The sequence below is a fragment of the Pimephales promelas genome, chromosome 1, assembly GCF_988280905.1.
Source record: "Pimephales promelas chromosome 1, fPimPro1.hap1.1, whole genome shotgun sequence".
Lineage (NCBI taxonomy): Eukaryota > Metazoa > Chordata > Actinopteri > Cypriniformes > Leuciscidae > Pimephales > Pimephales promelas.
This window is the reverse complement of record NC_142769.1, coordinates 43,019,475-43,043,088: the sequence shown is the minus strand read 5'-3', so window position 1 is coordinate 43,043,088 and position 23,614 is coordinate 43,019,475. Positions and strand designations below refer to the sequence as shown.

The 23,614-nt window shown below is 38.6% G+C and overlaps 2 protein-coding genes across 4 annotated transcripts in view; one reads left to right on the top strand and one right to left on the bottom strand.

The window, feature by feature from the left end:
• The window catches only part of LOC120470084 (stereocilin), a 37,930-nt gene that overhangs the window by 4,553 nt on the left and 9,763 nt on the right, over nucleotides 1–23,614 (bottom strand). The window contains exons 3-30 of one of the 3 annotated variants that reach the window (XM_089129820.1): nucleotides 15,680–15,721; nucleotides 15,174–15,318; nucleotides 13,958–15,091; nucleotides 12,228–12,252; nucleotides 11,653–12,130; nucleotides 9,426–10,307; nucleotides 9,251–9,316; nucleotides 8,320–8,445; nucleotides 7,820–7,986; nucleotides 7,550–7,736; nucleotides 7,362–7,477; nucleotides 7,154–7,286; nucleotides 6,891–7,073; nucleotides 6,200–6,238; nucleotides 5,955–6,125; nucleotides 5,704–5,853; nucleotides 4,712–4,770; nucleotides 4,413–4,536; nucleotides 3,989–4,071; nucleotides 3,769–3,904; nucleotides 2,671–2,867; nucleotides 2,475–2,565; nucleotides 2,226–2,385; nucleotides 1,979–2,148; nucleotides 1,741–1,896; nucleotides 1,509–1,651; nucleotides 1,269–1,417; nucleotides 1,066–1,163 (exon numbers count right to left, since the gene is read on the bottom strand). In XM_089129820.1, coding sequence (XP_088985946.1) covers nucleotides 1,066–1,163; nucleotides 1,269–1,417; nucleotides 1,509–1,651; nucleotides 1,741–1,896; nucleotides 1,979–2,148; nucleotides 2,226–2,385; nucleotides 2,475–2,565; nucleotides 2,671–2,867; nucleotides 3,769–3,904; nucleotides 3,989–4,071; nucleotides 4,413–4,536; nucleotides 4,712–4,770; nucleotides 5,704–5,853; nucleotides 5,955–6,125; nucleotides 6,200–6,238; nucleotides 6,891–7,073; nucleotides 7,154–7,286; nucleotides 7,362–7,477; nucleotides 7,550–7,736; nucleotides 7,820–7,986; nucleotides 8,320–8,445; nucleotides 9,251–9,316; nucleotides 9,426–10,307; nucleotides 11,653–12,130; nucleotides 12,228–12,252; nucleotides 13,958–15,091; nucleotides 15,174–15,237 — 5,487 coding nt within the window. In that variant the 5' untranslated portion in view covers nucleotides 15,238–15,318; nucleotides 15,680–15,721. The remainder of the gene's footprint in view (nucleotides 1–1,065; nucleotides 1,164–1,268; nucleotides 1,418–1,508; nucleotides 1,652–1,740; nucleotides 1,897–1,978; nucleotides 2,149–2,225; nucleotides 2,386–2,474; nucleotides 2,566–2,670; nucleotides 2,868–3,768; nucleotides 3,905–3,988; nucleotides 4,072–4,412; nucleotides 4,537–4,711; nucleotides 4,771–5,703; nucleotides 5,854–5,954; nucleotides 6,126–6,199; nucleotides 6,239–6,890; nucleotides 7,074–7,153; nucleotides 7,287–7,361; nucleotides 7,478–7,549; nucleotides 7,737–7,819; nucleotides 7,987–8,319; nucleotides 8,446–9,250; nucleotides 9,317–9,425; nucleotides 10,308–11,652; nucleotides 12,131–12,227; nucleotides 12,253–13,957; nucleotides 15,092–15,173; nucleotides 15,319–15,679; nucleotides 15,722–23,614) is intronic. The other 2 variants (XM_089129835.1, XM_089129826.1) reach the window with 2 other exon arrangements.
• slc39a1 (solute carrier family 39 member 1) lies at nucleotides 19,425–22,684 on the top strand. The gene is made up of 4 exons (XM_039659510.2): nucleotides 19,425–19,742; nucleotides 20,533–20,663; nucleotides 20,762–21,067; nucleotides 21,913–22,684. The coding sequence occupies exons 1-4, from the start codon at nucleotides 19,628–19,630 to the stop codon at nucleotides 22,264–22,266; spliced, it is 906 nt and encodes a 301-aa protein (XP_039515444.2). The 5' UTR covers nucleotides 19,425–19,627; the 3' UTR covers nucleotides 22,267–22,684.

Genomic DNA, 23,614 nt, shown 5'->3' with positions numbered 1-23,614 from the left:
GTATTACATTGGACTCTATGATCGGCGGAAGTTATCGAGCATCCTTACACCTTCACTGGAAATACCGCCGTGCATAGAGCCCATTGCATTCAAAAACAACAGAATGCATGAGTTTCCAGACCTGTGGGGCTATTTTAATCCAGACATGGCATCTTAGCTCTTTCCAGTTTTTTTTTTTTTTTTGTATTTTTTTTTTTGTTCGTTTTTTTTCAGGTACCAGCATTTTGCAATATATTGTTATGTGAATGTCAATATATCAAAAGAAAAAACATCCTCTGCTTTAAAAAAAAACTCTTTTATTCAAGCTTTATACATTCTTTTATATAACCACTTTGAATGTGGGTAAGTAAGTTTCATCAAAACAACAACATTTTCAGCAAAAAGCTGAGAAAGACTATGTCTGGATCAGATTAATTACGATTATCAAAACACAGATGAAATAGATCGAGTCCATCAACAGTCCTAAAGCTTGCACAGTCCTAATCACTCCCTGGGTGGACATTTCATTCCATAATTTATGCTGTTTACTGTTGACGATCACATTATTTTTCATATACATCTGCTTACATATGAGATCGCTAATTTCTGCCTTTTCTTCGCCTGTGTTTTGATCTGCAGAGACAGTACTCGTTCAGCCTTGTTTCTCATAAAAGACGAGAACTCACCAATGGTGCGAAAAGAGTTTGTGAAACCATGGCCTGGCATGTTTATCTGAATGTATATGGCTGTAGCAAGGACACTGTTTTAATGTACAAACTGTCTAAAGGTGCAGCCATGTTTACTGTTTTTCTGTGAATTTTGCGGGTCATTTCAATAAGAATCCATGCGATTAGGAATTGCGAATTGGGTTTAAGTTTGCTGTGTGTATTTGTTGCGTTGACCAAGAAAAATCTACTTGGTTTGAAAGTGACTTCTGTTAGATCTATGCTTCAAACAATGCTAAACTATTGACAAATATGAGAGAAAACATACATAAAGTTGTAGCATGATTAATTAACTATTGAAGTGTAAAAGGATGTCAAATGAAAAAGAAAAAAAATGAAAGAATAAATATCCATCACTCACAGCCAGTTTTCTTGGAGGTAATAAGCTTATTGCTGTTGGCGTCAGTCCTTCGACTTGCTCTTTTATAAGTGCAGACAATACCATATCTTCCAGACCAGCTGAGGACAGAGAATCAATTTGTCTTATTCGTTTTATCAGCCTGCCCATTTTGTCATGTATATACTGTCCATTGAACCGATTGTAATTGAATCCACAGTCAGTACCTGCCAAAGTCCCAATCTCAGTGAAGACCTCAGAGCCCCAGCCGCTGACTGGACCGAAGCCCAGAGGATTGGATAGGCGTGACGTCAACGCCCCGGTCTGTTGCTCGGAACATGGCAGTACAATCTCCCTCAGAAACAAAGCGGCCACACTAATGGGCACAAACACAACACAATGCTTCCAAAGATTTTAAAGTGAATCATATTACATTTTGGATTGTGTACATGGATTTGTCCACTGACCTTAGGTTGAAAGGATCTAGATGGGAAATTTCAGAGACACTGAAGCCACAAAGCAGATGTCCAAGAGAAACAAGCTCCACCACATCAAGTTCTTCAGGCTTCCGTTTAAGTCGCTTCATTATGCCAAGGACAACTGCTCTCATCTGTTGAAAATAAATAAATAAATAAATAGAAGTGGTGTATCTTCCATGTTCATGATATCAGGCTAATCCGAACTACTGTAAAAACATACTTTCTTTGTGCTCCACTCATTGAGGTCTCCAAGATGGGCCACCACCGCCAGACTGGACATGTTGACAGCCTGTAGCTCTCTTTCCCCCATCTCGGTCACTATGCAACCCAGTTCCAACACCTGCTCTGGTTTAAGCTGCTTCACTGGTTTATACACCTAAGATAATAGTTGTTGTGTGAAAAGAAAACATTGAATAATCATTGAACAACAGCATTTGGACAAGCACAAGCGGCTTAACTGGTCTGAGTTCCATCCAAAGTGCTTCACGTTGTTCTGCGTCAAGTGTGTCATCCTGACCAATGAACTCAACACAGGTCTTCAGCTCCCTCCTCTTCATTCGATTCAGCTGATAGGACCTCCAGGCCGAGGGAAATGTCCCTTTAATGTCTGCACAGCTTGGGATGGGCCCTAGTAAGCAACAATATATGATTTACCTATCCGAAGAGGTCATAAATAACATCAGATGGATCCTGTACTCAACTCACCCCTTCTCATCCACCATCGACCTTTAATGATCCTGCGGATGAGACCGTTCATCTTTTCTCGTAGTCCTTTCAGGTCCAAACAAGCCTTTCCCACTTCACTGTTTTTCCAAACCCACTGGCTCATCAGAACCTGTTCTACTGTGTCTCTACCTAAATCAGCCTTGAAGGGAAAATGTAGATGTTCAATGTGATGAAATCCTGCACCATATTGAGCTTTGGTCGAATGGATAGGTGTGTGTTTCCCTTTACCAGTGGTAGGGATTTTATCTGTTGAGGTGAAAGAGTGAACAGAAGTCTTCCCACATGCTCAACATCCCCAACTGTCCATGTTTTTGGTTCTCTGTTGCAAACAACAGGGACTTTGTCAAATTCCCAATAAAGATGCAGTTGAAGGTCAGAACAAAGAGGTTGTCAGCTAAATGGAAATGGAACAACTTTGTCTCACCCCAGCATGCTCCTCTCTGTAAGTAAAGCTGATATTTGTCTGAAGGTGTCAGAGGGAATGCAATATTGTTTTAGCTCGCCCAGTTGTAGTTTCAGGGCCTCTCTGTCTATATGAGATAACACATCACTGTCCAGGAACGCCAGAAGAGGGCCGAGCATGTCCATGAAGGACCCAGTGAGACCATCTTCAGAGATGCCCTGTTAACGGGAGACAAAAGGAATTTTGATTACAATTTATATTATATAAGTCTGCACAATCTGCTTATTTACACTATTGTTCAATTCTTTAGGCTCTGTAATATTTTCTTACTGGATAAAGCATTTATGCAATATTGTGCGTTACATTTATTAAAAGTGACAATAAAGACATTTATAATTTGTGACAATGTTACGTTGATAATAAGACGCATCAAATCTGCATATTAAAATGATTTCTGATTGATCATGTGACACTGAGAACTGGCTGTTTTGCCATTACAGAAATAAATTACATCGTAAAATATAATAAAGTAGAAAACAGCTATTTTAAATTGTAAAACTTTATAACTCACAATTGCGAGTTTATATCTTACAATTATGACTTTTTTCTTGCCCTTGCAAGTTTATATCTCACAATTCTGACTTCTTTTTTCAGAATTGTAAGATATAAACTTGCAATTTCAAGTTATAAAATCTTACAATTTAAAATAGGTGTTTTCTATTTTATTATAATTTTACGATGTAATTTATCTCAGTAATGGCTAAACATCTGATTTGATGCTCAGAAAACATTTAATATGTTTAAGAACTGCAAGTTTAAATCAGAATTGTGAGATAAAAAGTACAATTATCTTTTCTTTTTTTTTCATAAGAGACTTCTTTCAAAAATGTTACAAAAAACTCCAAATTTTTGAATGGTAGTCAAAAAACCATCCAAACCACATCCATATTCCAGATTTCTGGAAATGCGTTTCTGCATTTTGCAACAGTAAAATTGGATTTCAATTATTTGAAAATGAAAACAAACATTCTGTGCCTTTTTTTCCACCTAAAACAGTTACTGGATGAGATTACATTGATCTGTGTCACTATGAAACTACTGCAATGATTTCACTCTTACGAGAACATCGATAGCTTTCTCTGCTAAGGCCGTTTGCTTGTGTCGTGGTAGTTGCAGAAACTCAATAAAGTGTTGTTGAACATAGTCTAGAACACTTAAGAATGAGGAGTTAGACAGGTGCTCCATCATGGTCGACCTGTGAGACAAAAATACATCAATAAGGCCCTGCAAGTAAAAGAACGAACAAATGAGATGCCGGGTAGTCAACTGCTGAACTTACGGTAATCTTGCAGCAAATGAAGGGTCCAAATCATTTAGATCAATATCAGGCTGTTTCCGTAGCTCCCCCACAATGCATTTCCTCTGTTGAAACATAACATAAATTGTTTATTTTCTCTCCATTTGCATGTCTAATACAGATGCTAATGTTCCCTTTCCTAGTCAGTTGAGTCATAATGAAAAACATAAGTGAGGCACATTACTTAAAGTACCATAAGCGATGTTAAATCATTTGATTATACAGTTATATTACTATATACATATATTATAAACTGAGCATTTTACATTAGGACAGCAAAGGCTTTAAGTCAAGTCACCTTCATTTATATAGCGCTTTTTACAATACAGATTGTTCCAAAGCAGTTTTATGATGCTTTTGAATAGTAATGTGTAAATTAAAAAAAGATTGTTTCTTATATTCTTACCAAACCAGATCGAAGTCCTCCTGGCAATTTAGTGAGGAACTGCAACAATTCGGAGAAGCCTGACTCATTCACCCATAGCTTCAGCCAGTCACAGCTCATGCCACCTGCAATACGACCTAAATCTCTTCAGTGGGAAATAAACATGTTTGTACGAATGTTATTAGATTTCTAAACAATACAAAGACAATTCATAATATTTGTGCTAGAGATGTTTAGTTCAATACTATGATGCAAATTTCCAAAGCAAATACCTGACCATTCAACAATCATAAAGTGTGGTAATGCTTGATATCACTCACAGTAGTGTCTCTCTTGTGATGTTTACGGTCCGCTGAATCATTTTGAACAGCATTTGAGCCTGTTGTGTCAAATACAACAAGTGAGTCTGAGAAACTGGATCGCCCTCAAGGTAGTATCTGATACACTTTTGGCTGAGACAAAGTCTCTTTAATGTGGGTGATTATTAATTTATATAGCCTGGTGGAGGCTATTGTACCGCATTAAAATCAATTCGCTTGATGACAGTAGAGGGGCTCCGATTATTAATTTACTGAAAGGCTCCTTTAAAGCATGACAAATAATCCACCAAAGAACTTGAGATCAGCTTTGTCTGGCGAGCGCAGTAGAGGGCACTGAATGTAATGTATAGTGTGCTAGAACTGAACACCAAGTGCTTCCATAATTTCTTTAAAATGCTTTCATGCAATTAACAGAGTAGTTCACTTTTAAAAAAAACTTTTTTTTTTTTTAAATGTAATCCGAGATGTCCATGTCTTTCTTTCTTCGGTCGAAAAAAAAATAAGGTTTTTGAATGAAACATTCCAGGATTTTCTCCATATAATGCACTTCAATGGGAACCAAACGGTTCAAGGTCCAAATGAGAGTTTCAGTGCAGCTTCAAAGGGCTTTAAATGACACCAGACGATGAAAAAGGGTCTTCTCTTGCGAAATGATTGGTAATTTAAAAAATAAATAACAAAGTTTAAGTTTTATTAGCACAAATGCTCACCTTGCTCTGTTCTGTGATGCGCGTTTGTGACACTCCTCATCAAAATGAACAAATCTTTTTTCGAGTCATGATAATAGGTCTAGATAAGACCCTTATTCATCGTCTGGTGTCATTTAAAGCCCTTTAAAGCTGCACTGAAACTGTCTTTCGGACCTTGAACCTTTTGGTTCCCAATGAAGTCCATTATATGGAGAAAATCCTGGAATGTTTCATTCAAAAACCTTAATTTCTTTTCTTTTTTTAAAAGTGAACTACTCGTTTAAGAGGCGAAATAATACGTACCTGTTGATGAGACCAGGGCATATGCTTATACTGACGTATGTGTTGAAGAACTGTCTCTCCATTTAGATCTGACATTAATTTCTTCAAGGAGACGAATGGAAGAAGACATTGCAGTTGCTGTGTTATATGTGCAGATGTGCGTTCCAGAGCCTTCAAACAAACAGAATGTTTATATGCACCAACCGACCAAACCAAATCTAATGAATACGCACAAATGGTAAATTGGAGATTGTTTTGTCTAAAATACAAACCTGTTGGAGTGCAAAATGGACCATCGCTTGATGAGCAGGTTGCAGGTCAGACAGCAGTGAACTCCAACACCGACAATCAGGTGTAGACTCGGGTACAACCAACTTTCTCAAGAAAAAAGGCCCCAGACCCAGGAACAATGGTTTCAATCTGCACAGTGTGTTGGCACTGAACTAAACAGGATTGAGACTGTGAACACAAGACTCACTTAAAAGGAGTATCATAATTAGTCTGGTATACAGCTTACTTTTGTTTCTTCTGCTATTTTGTTCAGTATCTGGAATGCCTGCATTAAAAGAAATGAAAAATGGTTCTAATATAGTTGAAATGATGTAATGCACTTCCAGTATCTATCAGGGTTGTGCAAAATTCAGAATTGAGAAATTGGCATCTGCCCAATGGACCCTTTTCACAGAATGTAATGATGAGTTTGGACAGTTACTAATTAGCAAAGTTATATTAATATTTAAGCTCTCTGTATTTATTTTTCTACTTTTGGAAAGTCATAGAAATGCTATTATAGATTTTTTTAATTTTGCAATTGGATGAAATGGGATTGCAAAATTGATATTTGTTGTAGTTTCCATTCACCACTATAACTGTTTACTCAAAAATGACATCTTCCTCTTCTGAGAACCCTGAAAATTTGAAGAGTCCATTCATTAATTGGAATTTGAACAGGAATAGAACGCTATCCATCCATCCATACATCATTTAGTTGTGCTATCTATTTGTCGTTCTATCTATATATCTATCAATTTTAAAATTTCAGGCTTTAAGGCAACATTCAATGCATCTTCACAAACTTTGCTTGTCGAGTTAAAAATTAGTATAATTCTACAATTATGGCTGTTCAAATTCAGGAATTGAATTGGAATTTAAATGCCTTCTCAATTCAGTTCTGAATGGTGCACAACCCTGCATTTAAATATGCTTACCTGTGCAGGTGGAAAAGTAGGCATGCCTGGCTGAGTTACCAGATCCAACAGCTCGCTTGAGGACAGCGGGTCCAAAAATGTCGCGCCCATTTGTGGCAGCAAACCATGTAACGAGGCCATTGCCGAAGCTGATAAGATGCTGGCATTTAAAGATTTAAGGGCCATTCCAAGCCAGTGTGACAGCTGCAGATAAAAGAAATCTACATGATTTACACTTCAAACATTATTATACAATGCATTACATCTAGAAAATAAAGTCTCACTCTTCCACTTCCACTGACGTGTCCCTCTGACACACACTGAGCCAGCTGCTGCCACAGGATGGGTGAGAGATTTGATGAAGACAATAGCTGCTGTAAGTCCTCAGAGTCAAGGTAACATACAAGAACTCCTAATCTGTTGAGAGAAACATGGTGTTTTGTTATTCTAGTTATTTATAAATGTCAAATGATATTGAACTTGAATTTGTACCTCATTATGTTGTCACTCGTCAGGTTCTTCCCCCTGCCAAAGACAGAACGAAGTACATGGTGCCCCCTTGTGGCATCCAAACTGCTGTTCCCCAGCATCTCCATTAAAGGCGTGAGCTGTCAAACATTCAGATGTGAAAAGTAGAAGGGGGAAAAAAGGTAGGATTCCCTGAAGGGGTCGTTACTTACTTGTTGAGATGTGAGCTGCTGGAAGTGACTGACTGGGAGATGTGGAAGTAAGGGTAGAATGGAGCTGAGGAAGTATGGAGGCCATGTTGGGACATCTCCAGCTTCGCTGGACTGCAGCAGGCGCTTTACGAAGGCTTGTTTTTGTGGAGACTTCATCTCAGAGCTGTGATCCCTAATAGCCATCAGTCTGGAGCGATTGAACGAGAGTTGAAATCATTAACATGTGGGGAACTGAATTATGAGGATATCATTTCTATATGATCCACTTACACACTTTCATTGACCATGAGAGAGGCAGGGAAGGTCATAATGTCAGAGACAGACATGTATGGTATAAATTGGGAAAGGTCGATGAAAAGCTCTGGTGTGACACGTGGAAACTTGTGAATGAAAGCAGCTGTCATGGTTTCCATGGCCTCTTGTTCTTTTGGAGAGACCTGTGAATGACATCAGTTGAATGTACATATACTGTACTTCTAAGTAGGGATGCATGATAAATTGGTATTATATAGTTAAGTCATGCTGTTCATTATAGTGTTGCAATGCAAAAAAAAACGATTTTGTTTTTTCCTGTTTTATTTTTTTAGGCAAAAAACTAACTATAAGTATCAGCCAGAATTTTAATTCACTTCATAAATCATTTTAAGTTTAATTGAACATATGACTTCAGTAATAACATGAAAATTATCAGCTTTTCAGTATCGTCTAGATCTCACTCTTTTGGAATAACGTCTAAAATGAGCTCAATCATGTAAAATGTTTTTGTTCACCTGTATAGTTTCCACATGAAGTTGATCCCAACTCTGATGAACTTGGGAAAGGAATCTTTTCACAGCATCTTTTTCTGCCGACAGAACTACACTGCGAATACTCTCTCTAGGCATCTGTAGGTACTCCTTGGAGTATATAAATGTCAGCATTAGGTATTGACAAATGTGTACTGACAAAATAGGGTTTAATTTATTACCTTCTTACAAACTAGTTTTCAAGAAACAACAGTATGGAAAATGAAAAAGAACTATATATGTTGGGTCTGAATTGGGTTTAACTCAAGGGTTTTCAAACTTGGTTATGCAGAAAAATGTAAAATAACTATATTGAAATTAAATTATATTTTAACCATTTCTTTTAGTTCATAAAATCAAATATGAAAGTATTGAGTCAATACAAAGTAATAATACGTCTTTGCATGAACATATTATAGCTATCTTCATATTTTAAAAATAGGGATTATTACATTTAGGACTTTAGTTTGAAAACCCTTTGGTTGACCTGACTACACTATAAAAATAATCCTGTAAAAAAACGGTAAACTACAGGCAGCTGTGGTTTCCAGTATCATACCGTAACTATATGGTGTGTTACTGTTTTTGTGTTAGAGCATATAGCTGTTAAATTTAAGTTTTATACTGTATAGCTGACAATACACTATTTAGCTGATCATTTCAAAGACAGTAACACACCATATAGTTACGATATGATGCTGGAAACCACAGCTGCCTGTAGTTTGCCGTTTTTTTACAGGATTATTTTTTACACTGATAGATTAAGATTTGAATAAGATTTTGAAATGATGAATTAACTGATCATTTCAAAAACAGTAACACACCGTATTTTTACAGTATGATGCTGGCAACCACAGCTGCCAGTAGTTTACCGTTTTTTTTTAAAGGATTATTTTTTACAGATAATGAGTTATACCTGCATTAAAAATCGTAAAGCAGTAGAGTTGCCTCCCCTCTGAATAAGATCCCACAGGACAGGCTGCTGGGGAGAAAATACTTTGAAACTGAATGCATCAAGCAGTATGGTAATATAATAAAAAACTACTGGCACTAGAATGGAAAATTATGCAACTTTTCAATGCAAGACATACACTGAAACAGCTTAAAAGGTCTTCTTTTAAGGTAGAGTTTTGCTCTTTCTTCAGGTAGACGGCAACAGTGTGAAGGACACTTAAGGATGCGTCTGGCCGTAGAGTGGCCCAGAAGGAAGCATTGTCCTGGAGGCTGGACAGAAGAATGGCCTGACCCAGACCCTGACGCACCTCCTGTTCTCCCTCCTCCAAACCCCCTGAGAGCCCTACAACAAAGTCTAACACTCGAAGCACGTAGCTTACTGTAGCCAACCAACCCGTGCGTTCATCCATAACTCCTTCGCATAGAGTGAGCTTATGAATGGCTTCTTGTAGAACGGGAAATGGGTTCACACAAAGTTGAGAAGTGTCAAAGTCATATGGCGCTGGCAGCATGTCAAACAGCCTCTGGAGGACACATTTGGCGCCCTGTGTTTCTTCAGAGTTCAAACAGTAGTCTAAGAGCGAAGGCAGCTTTAGAACTAACGTGAGGTACAGTGTGGTGTTTTTGCAAATGGAGTCCTTCAAACCAGCTTTACTGCTGCAAAGTTCAAGGGCGGTGAAGTTCATAAATTGCTCTGCCTTCCAGTTTGAGTAGTCACAGTTGTCTACGTGGACACCATAGGAGTGATTAGGGACTTTGGAGCAGTACTCCGCCGCCCAGCTCCCATCTTGTGGCATTTGAGATGACTCATTTCCGCACAAAGAGGCAATAAGGGCTGTGTTATTGGGCAGAAAGCATCTTCTAAAATCCTGGGCAGTTAGAGTTTTGCTACTTAGCAATGATAAGCAATCCTCAGTGGCGTCTGGAGGAGATCCCCCAGAAACATCATTGGAGAGCTGAAGACAGAGGTCATCAATACTTGACTGGTTGAGGTAATGGTAATCCCGTGTAGATTCTACCTGAGAAAATTTCACAGAAAGGCAATTCAGACAGTTTAATTTAGGTGTTTAATCGCATATAAACACGCATACAATGAGCGCGCCACCAACACAGCTTGAACAAACTTCATTGGTCCTCACGCAGTCCGTTTGAGCTTCCATGTTTATTATATGTGAAGAGCCATGTATTTGTGTTGAACACTGTTTACATGTAAATTAAAGACTAAATTAAATCTGTTCATCATATAAAGGGGTCGTCACAAAACTTGTATTAAACGGTTAAATGACCATAAAACCTTTTTGGATCTTCTAAATTTTACGTGTGCTTTCAATGGAGGGACAGAAACCTGACTATAGACCATTTCACAAGATGTAAACAACACTGGTCCAGAAGCACTTCCTGTTTCAGTTTGTAACTGTTTTCTTTATTTCACATGTAAAGAAACATCTTAAAGACGTTTGTTTAACTTTTTGATTCAGTTTTAAATGTTCTGTTGGTTGTATTTTATCCCAGCTTTTATGTAGTGTTAAAAAACTGAAACAGGAAGTGCTTCTGGACCAGTGTTGTTTACACCTTGTGAAATGGTCTATAGTTTTATTTAGAATATATTAAAGGAGTAGTTCACTTTTGAAAAAAACTTTTGCAGATAATTTATTCACCCCAATGTCATCCAAGATGTCCATGTCATTCTTTCTTCAATCGAAAATAAATTAATTCTCCATATAATGCACTTCAGTGGGAACCAAATGTTTCAAGGTCCAAAAGACACTTTCAGTTCAAACTGCAAACTGTTCAAAGGGCTTTAAATGATTCCAGATGATGAATAAGGGTCTTATCAAGCAAAACGATCGCTCATTTAATAAATGAATGACAAAGTTTTATAAGCTCAAATGGTCGCCTTGCTCTGTGTTCTGTGATGCACGTTCGTGACTCTCCTGTTCGAACTTGTTCATCAAAATGAACAAATCTTTTTCCGAGTCATTTGGTTCATTCAACGAACGAAATGAACGAATTGACTCGGAAAAAGATTTGTTCATTTCGTTCATCGTTTAAAGCCCTTTCAACATTTTGCACAGTTTGCACTGAAACTGTCTTTTGGACCTGGAATCATTTGGTTCCCACTGAAGTCCATAATATGGAGGAAAATGCTGGAATGTTTTCATCAAAAACTTTAATTTCTTTTCGACTGAAGAAAGAAAGACATGGACATCTTGGATGACATGGGGGTGAGTAAATTATCAGCAATATTTTTTAAAAAGTGAACTGCTCCTTTAATTTGTGTTTTGAAGATTAGCCAGTCTTATGGGTTTGAAACGACGTGATGGTGAGTAAACGATGAAACAAACTAAATGTAGCTCAATTTACCTGATGTGCATGTTGCAGCCAGAATGTAGAGTTGGCACACACTGTTTTGTTAAATTCGTGAGTGAAGAATTCGCTGCAAACGTGAGCCCAAAGAAAATCTTCCTCAGCTGCCGAGAGGTACCAAGCAGCATCGGAGCAAGTCGCGTGCAGGTCTACCCCATAATGGTTGACTTCAGAGTCCTCTGAGCCCCCCACTCCATCAAAAAGATTGCAGTAGAGGAAGACGGTAAAATTTGAGACCCCAGTGAGACCAGGGATAGAGGCATTACAGGCAGCTTCTAGAATCTCTGCTGAGAGTGAGGGGTTTGAATCACTCTTCTCATGGACTTTTAGCTGGGATTTGTGAAGTTTAGGCCTTTTCAAAGTCCTTGTTTCCTCTTCTGGCGAGGGGCAGGTCATGAGAGACGGCATTCTGGGTAAACCATCTGACCTGAAACCCATCGCTTGAGCGTTCCATGTTAAGTTATGTCTAATTCCCCTGTACAAAGAGGACAAACAACCCTGTTAATTTATGATAATCTTCTTTATACACTTAGAAATTAGTTTGAAATGTTTCTGATTCTCGTGACACTTACCACAATATTAGCTGCCTGAGGTCACCTTTACAAAGAAACAATGGAAAAGTTATGGGTGAATGGTTTATTGATACAAATCACAGATGATACCAGAACACTGTTGATTAATTCAGGAAAATGGAGAGCCGCACAGTGTATCATACAATTGGCCTTGATGTAACAGCATAGCTGTGCACATAATACCAGGGGTGTATGGTTACCAGCATAAAAGGAAGAGGAAATTACCCAGGCTATAAAATTTAGAGTAACAACGATATGGTTCATGACTAACAATGCCATTATGATTTCAGTCAGGGTTGTGCGACATTCAAAATATAATTGAGATTGCTTTTTAAAATCAAATGACTTGTATTTGAATTGAAGTAGCAAAAAGGATGCAGAACTGCAATTTGAATGTAGAAAAACAAAATGAAATGGAAAGATGGCTGTTAGTTTTAACTTGATAAGCATAGTTTGTCAAGAACTTAAAATTATGCTTAAAGGGTAAAGTCAAAAAAACAATGACTTTATTAAACATTGTATTGATTACTGGTTCTGTCCGCAGTGATGCTGCTGACGTGTTCTCTGGTAACCAGTAACCAGAGAACACATCAGCAGCGTCTTGCGTAAAACATCGTCACGGCGGACTCGTGAACGCAGAACCGGAAGAGAAAACAATGTTTAATAAAGTCGTAGTTTTTGTTATTTTGGGACCAAAATGTATTTCCGATGCTTCAAAACATTCTAACTAACCCACTGATTTCACATGGACTACTTTGATGATGTCTTTATTACCTTTCTGGACAAGGACAATATACCGTACATACATTTTCAATGGAGGGACAGAAAGCTCTCGGACTAAATCTAAAATATCTTAAACTGTGTTCCGAAGATGAACGGAGGTCTTACGGGCTTGGGACGACATGAGGGTGAGTCATTAATGACATAATTTTAATTCTTGGGTGAACTAACTCTTTAAAGTCTTGTTCAAAGGTTTTGAGGTTTGAATGCTTACATTTACATTTATTCATTTAGCTGACACTTTTATCCAAAGCGACTTACACTATATAATTGCTATATATGTCAGAGGTCGCACGCCTCTGGAGCAACTAGGGGTTAAGGCCCCGTCCACACTACACGAGACTACACGTCCACGAGACCTTTTGCTACGTTTTCACCTCCCGTCCAGACTAAAACGGAAAAAACGAAGACCTAAAATGGAGAAGTTTAGAAACGCTGCAGCTCCATTTTGCGTTTTGAATCTCCGGAGGGCGTTAGTGTAGACGGAACAAAACGGAGGAGTTTAGAAACGATGTCGGCTCTATGATTGGGTGTTATCAGTCATGACGTATCCTTCCCTGATTCGTCAGCCACTGTTTACACCGGCACGCGCATGCCCAGTGTTGGTGAATGTTCACGTGATCCGCGTTTTCAGTCGTTTTAATGTGGACGGAGATCAATTCTAATATGCAGATAAAACGCTGGTGTGGACGGAGATCGTATTCGTTTTAATTCTCCGCTTTTAAACGAAAACGCAGTAGTGTGGACTAATTGGCTTGCTCAGGGACACATTGGTGTCTCGCAGTGGATTCCAACCCGGGTCTCTCACACCAAAGGCATGTGTCTTACCACCCCACATGCTTATAGTTCTTGCAGACAGAACAAGATCATTCATTAGATAATGAATGTTACAGGTTAACTATATGCATCCATATGCTAGAGCCTGTTAAAGGCTAAAAAACTATACTTGCCTACGGAACATCTTCCATGATGACTGTACTGTGATTCGCCCACCATGATGCTTACATCATCCAGCAGTGCCTTGGTCATATGTGACACTTTTCTTCTCAGATTACTATACACACTGCGGCCAACATTGTGCATAAATCCATGTCTGAGGTTATCCAAGCCCTGCAGGAGGGCGGGATTACGCTCCGCGAACTGTGCCGCCCTTTCTCCTGCGTTTGACCTTGACAAAGCCTGAAGAAGCAGCGCCTGCATAGAAGCAAGGCTCTCTGAATCAGTGCCCGACTTGTTCAACAAGAGCTGCTCCTCACGAAGCACCTCGGGTGGCACGAAGAAGGGTTTAAAACGCCCCGTGGAGAGTGTGGAATCTCTTTGGTTGTTTTCCACACTCACAGGGTGTAGACTGACCACAGGTTTCCAGTTCCTGGTCTCCATAAAGCTGATGAGCTGCTCAAGCCAGCTTAGGTTAAAGCCACAATCATTTCGTCCTTTCAGGACACAGATGAAACCCTGGAGACCTGCGACGGCCTGGCCATACGTCCCACTGACCATGGCTTGAAGGACGGTTTCAAGCAAGGCGCTGATGGTCTTCCAATTCTGAGAAACAAAAGTCAAGATGGGTTTTTGAGGCTGCCGTTCAGTGAGGGTCAAAATGCTCTGTACCAACCCAAGAAGTCCATCCCAATGTGGGCTGCCCCTGAGCGAAAGAAACAGATCCTGGAGTCTGAAAGTGGGTCGCGGGGGACTTTTCCCATCCCATATTCCAAGAGATGTTTCCCTTCCAGTCTGAAGAAGAGAATAGAGCAGGTTCTCCCAAAACTGGTCGTCACTAAAAGCTTGCTGACGATCATCTATCTCTGCGCTCATCTCTTGCAGATACATGGAGATGTTATAAAGGAATCCTGACAACCTGTTTCGATCGAAGGCTTTGTTTAAAGATGGGAGACTCGTGCTTTTCCTTGGCAGGACACCTAGAGACTTGAGACCTCCCATAATGCTCCTCACTATGGAATGAATTTGTTGATCCTTTTGTATTTCTACTGGTGGCTGTACTCTGTGTGGGTTCCATCCTCCACCTTTCCTCCATATCTCAACAAGCTCTTTCAAAATCGCCTCCTTCTGGTCCTCTTTTTTGCTCGCTAATATGAGAGGAAGAATCAGTGAAGTTAGACATTGAGACAAATTGAGTTATTGTACCAACAACAGCCATGATTGTCTTACCTTCAGCAATGGCTGATACTTGTTCCAGTAAAAGCAAAATCACAACAATTCCCAACTTGCCCATCCTAAGTTCCTTTGCCTCAAGGTAGCACGGACAAAGTCATTTTGTTGTCCTTGTAAGACTGCATTTATGTTCCTTTAGGAGCTGACAGAGACATTCAGAGAGTAAAGTGTCGCACTGTGGAGTGCACATGAAATCTTAATGACTATCCACTGTCACTTGGCTAAACTTTCACAAAGAAAAGTTTGCCACTTTAAGTCTAAACCGAGTCTAAAAGAATAAATAGTAAACAATTATTTTCTGTATTAAATGTTATTAAATGTGGATTATTCATGGATTTGTAAAATTCTATTACAACTTTTTTGCAATACTTGTCTAAATGCATTTACTTGTAAAATAAAACATTAAATTCTGGCATTTTCTACATTTGTAAAACACTTGTAAACATTTGTAACACATTTGTAAAACACAAATGAACAAATAATTTTTTCCAGTAGCTACTTACATACATGTATAAGCTGTTGTGTCTGTTTAATCCTGTCCGTATCTGTGAAAATAGATTGGATGTGTCAAAGGATTGTGAGTGTGAGCTAATTATTTCTCAGTCTCTCTTTCTATCTCTCTCTCTCTCTCCCTCTCTCTCCCTCAGCATTTGTCACTTTTTGATCCGCTCCCCCTCCCAGTCTTTGAGATTCAATTGGATACTCAAAAGCTAAAGCTTCACGTTTCAGCGACATCGTCCCATCATGTGCCAGCTGACTGTGCTGGAGTGAGAGGCCAGAGACTCCGGCATGTAATATGAGAAAAGAGAAAGGCCAAGGAACTTTAAGAGGGTATACTCTTGTATCACAAGGCAATTTCATAGTAATTAAGATTAAAGGAGTTACAAAGGTAGGTCATTACTCCGACTGAGGCTAAAATGGAGCAGTAGATATACATTAGATAATACACATTGGCTGCATAATAAACAATCAACCTAATAGTTATTTTGATGGTGATATTCCAAAAAATGTATAACACATATTATTTTTGGTTATAATGATATATGCCAGTGTTTTAATTTACTATTATAGTGCTTATTAATATTTTGAATTAGCTTAATAATCAGTTTCCATTTTAATTTAAGTTAAAATTTTAGTACATTTACGTTCTTTTTGTATTTTGTCAACATATTTTTTCTCCTTAAAAGCTTACATAAACCACTTAATCATAATTGAATCACTACACGCCATTTTTTATTGCTCAATCTGACATCTCATGAGGTAATTTTCCACCTGCGCCAACACGGACATAAAATGGTACCCTTGTCCACATGGGTATGGTTTTCTTATGTGGCAGCCAGCAGGTCGCCTACAGCTTTCATAAAACAAAAGTGTCCCTAAGGGCCACACAATCAGGCCCTTCACTGATGTTTGAAATCATCTCTCTCTTGTCCGAATCCTGTCTACAGCATCTGAAACCTGAGTGGGTTGAGTGAAAGGCCTAGCGCAGCCTCCCCACAAGCCTTTTAATTCTGTGTTGCTGTCGCCTGCAGCGGAACAATAACTTCCTCTTGTATTATTGATGCCTGAGGGAGCGGCGGTCACTCGGCAGCATGGAGCTCGGTTGGCTGCAGGAATATTAAATGAGAAACTTTACTCCTCATGCCTTTGACTAACTCCACTCAAATCGCACACAGCAGTCAGCTTGTTTGTTTGCTCTGAGATGCATATAACTAAAACAAAGCTCCAAAACATAGCTAAATGAGAAAAAAAGTATTAGTTGCATGATGTCTATAACTGAATTGTAAAAAATAAAAACAGTTAAAAGAGATCGCAGATCTAAGTCTATCATAACTTATTGAGGCATGTTAAACTAACTGTAGCAAAGCATCTTTTGGTCCAATGTGCAAAATAACAAGTAAATATGGTCATGCAAAGTATATGAAATCGAAGGAAAGATTATAGCCTATTTCAATGCCTTTGCAAGCAAAGCTTCTTGGAAAAACACCAAATTTTTGCAAGCGAACACAAAAGCATTGAAACATCATTTTCCTCCTCAGCTCATATTTTTGTTCCCCAAAATAATGTGTTGTCAGACAAGTGTTCATTTTAGGCCCTTACTTTTACATCTCTGAATCACATGTCTGGTTGAGACAATTAATTCCTGCTTACCTAAAATAATAATACTTTAAATAAGCCTGTTCTAGCACCATTTGTTCCAGTGGGGAAAAAGCTAGCAATCCACATGTGGATGTAGTAGGTTCTGTTTCGTTTGTTAGGTTTCAAGCAATAGTACAGGTCAAACTTGGGCATTCAGAAAGACATTAACTAATTTTCAGAAGAAAGAAAATTCAAGAAAATACAAAACTAATATTACTAAATAGTAGCCTATGACACAAGCAGTCTTATTTGTTTTCTTGAGACTGCTTACAATTCTTAAAAATATCACAAATAGCTTTCTACAGTTAAGAAGTACAGAAAACAAAACAAAAGTGTTTGTGATAGTGTGAATAGTGATAGGGAAAAGTCTCAGAACACTGGTCTGACTTGATGACCAGAATTATTGTAGCCTAAAAATACATTTCCCAGCAAACATGCCAGTGTGGGCCCACTAAGTGTGGGTTTTCTGTAGGAAAGTGTTGGTAAGGGCAAACCCTTTGGGGCCCCATGTGGGCTTTCTGTGGACAAGCCCACATTTTGGCTTGCCCTCAGAAAAACCCATACAGGCCCCAGTTAGCCCATGCGGGGCCCATAGCAGTTTTGCCCATTTGGGCCCCTATGATGATTTACTGTGTGCAACCCAGAAAACCCACACAGGCCCCCAGTGGGTCTAACCCTAAGGGGTTTGTTGTGGGCCCAATTAGTGTGGGCCAGCCAATAGTCAGCTCACACTTTGGGCCACACGTGCCCCGCATCTCACGGCTGTATCTTGGCCCACACCCACAGTACAATGGCCCCATTCGGGCCCCAAAGGAGCATGTTTGCTGGGTTATTATTGGTATATGAATGGGAACACTACAATGTATATGACTGGTAATCCATCAGCCAGTTGGGTAGAAGTGAAAAATAAAGAATAAAAAGTAGCACTACCTAGGGTGACCATGAGTCCTGTTTTCCCAGGACATGTCCTGTTTTCACATCCTGTCCTGGCCACCCTGGGGTGCGTTTCCCGAAAGCATCGTTAGCCAACTATGGTCGCAAGTTCCGTCGTTTTCCATTAGAGTTCAATGGAAATTGCGACCAACTTGCGACCATAGTTGGCCAACGATGCTTTCGGGAAACGCACCCCTGGCTGTTTTTATAGAGTGATGAAAATGTCCTGGTTTTCAAAAAACTGCTGGGAAAGATCAGCTCTACAGCAAAATATAGATGGACAAACAAGAAGAATGAGGAAGAATAACAGGGTAAAAGAGGAAGAAAACTAAAGTTATACGTATATTTTGTTAGTTAATTTTGTAAGTTTGTGTGAGCTATTTTTGTTCTATTTGGATGTATTTCTTTTAGTTATTTGTTATATATTTATTTTTCTAATACAGAAGAGACATTATTTCTATCATTACTTTTGAAACCTGTCAAAATAAAATATGTTGAGTAACCTCTGAGAAGACTATCTGAATTTGTGTCTTGTAATATAACCATTTTCCATCCATACAGAGGAGGCATAGCCTACTTGTGTTTTGAAATTAATAAGGCATCTTTGAGTAAACTTTGAGTATCATTTGATGATCTGTTTGCCAGGCCGAGTGTCCTGATTTTTAGTAATCAAAATATGGTCATCCTAGCACTACCTAACTCGGGCTCTAACAAACAAAATAATTCTGCAACTTCTCTATTTTTCTCAGTAAAATAAATATAAGACGCACGGAGCAAACAATTTAGTTTTACATCAATACTGATATGACTTTTTTTCTCAGTCACAAGGCAGTCATGTGTGGTTTAGTCATTCAGGGAACCGCAGCTCTATGCCATGCAGTCAAAGCACTGAACTGCAAGAAGTGGAAATAACGAAATACTGTCGTACTGAGGTAACAAAATCTTCCTTCAGGGGGCGTTCGGCGGCTCAAAAACCAAAATGCACTCTTTTAATGTCCTCAGATATTATATTTTAGACATCTATAGATTAATGTTCATACTTTTATTTAAAATGTTAAATATAACGACGGAATTGTATATATTTCAGTAGCATTATAGACGTTCTGTTTGAACGTTGAGCGATTAAACAAGCCGGAAGTCTACGTCAAAAAGTCAATGGGCGGGACGAGCGACTGACAAACATGCATTGGCAAGTCGTGTGATCAGAATCAGAATGAACCGCTAAACCCTCATGAACATCAAATCATGGGGTTCATCATTCAAAGACATTATACATTAGAGCATTTACCGATACTTTAGTTATCAGAGTTTGGTAGAGGCGCCTGTCCTCTCTCCACTGTTTGTTTACATTTAGTTTCATTTGAGTTGTCATTGTCGAGATGCATTACCTGCTACAGGTGAAAGTGGGAGCGCTGGTTGGGCTGTTGATCTTAACTTTATTTTTTGGTTTCATCCCAGCGCGGATGAAATGGTTTCAAGAGACTAGTGGAACAGGTAAATAATCATTTAAGTCATTTTGGGGTGTTGTCATCGATTTTTTACTGTCCTATTCATGATGCTTTCTTTCATTTGTCGCCTCATTGCAGCACAGCTATGTATTTATGTACAGTACTATGTATATTACGCATCTATTCACATGTGGATACGTGTGTTTATGTGTGTATGCTTATGTCCAAACACTATAGGTTAATACATGTACCAAACCATAAGGAATTTTCTCAGGTTTATACAAACACATGAGAGTCAGCTGATGAAGTTTTCTCTAAACATACAGTTCAGTTTACTCTCATATTACAGATGTGCATAAGGGTGGAAGTGAAACTGGTGTTTGAACATGCTTAAACAAGCAAAAACAGCTACTAAACGACCACTGTGATCTATAGTAACCCAAATGTGTTGTGAATTATTAAATATCTATTATTTTGTCAGCAGGCTTTACCTTAGACACAAATAATTGCTTGTGCAACCAGAAAAGGATGTGTTTTTTTCTCACGGTTATCAGAATTATAGTTGAGTAAAATGTCATCAACTCTTGACTTAATTACTTAATTAATAATTCCATAATTACTTAGTTACTTAATTCAATTACATTTACACCTAAAACGTTTGGTTGTGAGTCAATAAAATGATCAGTTCTGCTGATGTGATTTAATTATTTCTGGGCTCCTTCTGAAACTGATAAGCTAAAACGAGTGATTAGAGAAAGATTGCACCATTCATGTCAATCAGCGGCACCATTAATCAATGTAACGTGACTTTGATTGTGATTTTTCTTTGTTTCCAGCAACCCACAGAGCCGTCCTGAGTTTTGTGAGCTGCTTCGCAGGAGGCGTCTTCCTGTCCGCTTGTTTATTAGACATCATCCCAGACTACCTCTCCGACATACATGTAGTGCTACAAAAACAAGGCCTTGATGTGAGCTCACTGAATTATTTATATCAATTATGGAGTTGCTCTGTTAAAGTCAATATGTTGATTCCATGTTTCTAATACGAATTCTCCTCATCTTGCAGGAGGGCTTCCCGCTTGCAGAGTTTATCATGGCGTGTGGCTTCTTCACCGTCTTGATCTTAGAGAAATTGGTTCTGAGCTGCACAGAGGGCCGCAGAAATGAGGAGACGGCTCCTCTTTTAGCTCCCGCGGGTCACGGTCATGCCCACGGACAGAACTCGCTGAATGATCTGGAGGGGAGTAGTCACCACATCCACGTGGATTTTCATGCGCACTCGTCCTTCCGCTCCTTCATGCTCTTCTTGTCTCTCTCTCTACACTCTGTGTTTGAGGGTTTGGCTATTGGCTTGCAGACCACAGACACTAAGGTGATTTATTGAGTTTTGTTTTGTTTGACAAGACAACTCTGTGTTGAGTCACTGTGCTGACCTTGTTAGAAAACTGATAAAGTTTTAGGTTCAAAGGTTTACAGTCCGATTTCGCATTGTGACTCAAAATCATTCTGTGTTTGTTGGGTTTCGTCCTGTTATGTTCTTAGGATGCCACATCTCTGGATAAATGTCGAAGGGTCAGTTCACCCACATATATAAAAATTCTTCCATCAATTACTCAACCTCACATTGTTCCAAACCTGTATGACTTACTTTTTCTTTCATCTTTGGAACAGAAAATAATATAAAGGTACAGAATATATGAAAATATACAGTTCAGAACTTCAAATGTAAAATTACAATACTAAGGCAACCCAAACTCTTGGAGCATGTTATGTTCCTCATGGTTTAAGTTCCATTTCCCCTTAAAGGAGTAGTTCACTTTTGCTGAAAATTTACTCACCCCCATGTCATCCAAGATGTCCATGTCTTTCTTTCTTCAGTCAAAAAGAAATTAAGGTTTTTGATGAAAACATTCCAGGATTTTTCTCCTTATAATGGACGGTTCAAGGTCCAAAAGACAGTTTCAGTGCAGCTTCAAAGGGCTTTTTAGCACAGTTTTATAAGCACAAATGCTCACCTTGCTCGATTCTCCTGTTCGACCTGATTCATCAAAACGAACAAATCATCTGGTTTATTCAACGAACGAAATGACTAGAAAAAAGAAGTTAGAACAGGAGAGTCACGAATGCACATCACAGAAAAGAGCAAGGCGAGCATTTGTGCTTATAAAACTTAAACTTTGATATTTATTTTTGAAATGACTAATTCTTTCTGCTCAGGTGTTGGAGATCTGCATTGCTATCCTGGTTCACAAGAGCATCATTGTCTTCAGTCTGTCAGTGAAGCTGGTTCAGAGCGCGGTCAAGCCCATGTGGGTGTTGCTCTACGTGACGGTCTTCGCTGTGATGTCTCCTCTCGGCATTGCTATCGGCATTCTAGTGATCGAGGCTCGGCTGGAGGACGGTGCTTTCATCCAGGCGGTGCTAGAGGGATTGGCGGCCGGGACCTTTATCTACATCACCTTCTTAGAGATCCTTCCCCATGAACTGAACTCCCCTGAGCGGCCACTGCTCAAAGTTCTCTTCCTCCTCTGTGGATTCTCAGTAATGGCTGGTTTGAGTTTTTTGGGTTGAAAACTGGATGAGACTTCCCAGACTGTGCATGATTTCAAGAAAACGAAAGGTTCACTTTGCTTGTTTTATAGAGGAACCGAGACTCTGTTTTTTTTTTTTTTACAAGCGAAACGTTTTTTACTTTTACCAGATCATTTTACAATGAGTTTCAAAAAGTGTTTTAAATGACTTATGGTGGAGAAAAATGATTTTGCTGACCAGATTTCAGAATTGAAGAACAGTATCTCACCTGCAAATTGGGACTTATAAATATTTTTACTTGAATTTGATTTAACTTTTTTAACTGGTCAAATTTTGTCAATGAAATTGTTTTCATGCCACTTTTGTGTTGTCTCCTTGATCCACAAAAGCACCCGTTTCCTTAATCAAAAAGTATTATACATGTATATTAAATACTAAAATACTAAATTTTCGTACATTATGAACATTAACTGACATATTTCTTTATCTTTATTATTGTTATGTACTGTAAACACTGTTTTTCCCACTTTATGTGCCACAGTACATTTTCAAGACAGCCAAATGTTTGAACGGTTTGTATTCATGATCATATAAAATCATAAGATTCCACAGTAAACTGGGTTGAAATGTGGTGTGTTCATTAAAGAACACAAATGTATATGGTCCTTAACCATATTAAATGTATGATTATGAAGAATATTTAAACCATTAAATAATGCATTTCCAACTAGTGGAAAGAGCATTATGTTTTAGTGCAGACTGTGCCTTTAGATAGAGAAATAACAAATGACATGCTACTTATTCTGCTTTAAATGTCATTACCAAACACACTAAGGGCCGGTTCACACGGAACATGTTCCTCTTAAAAAATGAGGGCAGTGGAGCGAAAAAAAATGTTTTTAAAAGTTGAATTTATTCTAACTTGAGCACCGCTTTTAGATTGCAGAGTGATGTACGAGATTCTGCAATAGACGCTCAAACATGTTCGCCTAGCACACGTTTACATTGAAAAACAATGGAAATAGTGGAATTGAAAAACAAGTTCTGTGTGAACGGCCCCCAAAGTCTTCTGAAAGTTAATGTTTAGGCATACTGAGAGAAGTTACTAGTTTTTTTTTTCTTTTCTTTCATTCTCAACATGCTTTGTTAGGAGCCGCAGAAAAGCATATAGGATCTGAAACGTGATTCAAAACATGATTTAGCCTCAAAATTAGACTTCTACATACAATAACGGTAAAGTATTGACTGTTTAAAAATTGCATATTTCTAGTACTATTTTTGCAGTATAATGTATATTGCAATATGTTAATTTTCAGTATTCAATGAGTTGTACAGCATTCAACCAGACCATACTGCAAGAGAAACTGTATCCCACTATGTATTGTGC

Coding starts and splice junctions, on each gene's coding strand:
- slc39a1 (XM_039659510.2), top strand. CDS start 19,628: ATGCATTACCTGCTACAGGTGAAAGTGGGAGCGCTGGTTGGGCTGTTG. Junction 19,743..20,532: donor TCAAGAGACTAGTGGAACAG/GTAAATAATCAT, acceptor CTTTGTTTCCAG/CAACCCACAGAGCCGTCCTG. Junction 21,068..21,912: donor TGCAGACCACAGACACTAAG/GTGATTTATTGA, acceptor CTTTCTGCTCAG/GTGTTGGAGATCTGCATTGC.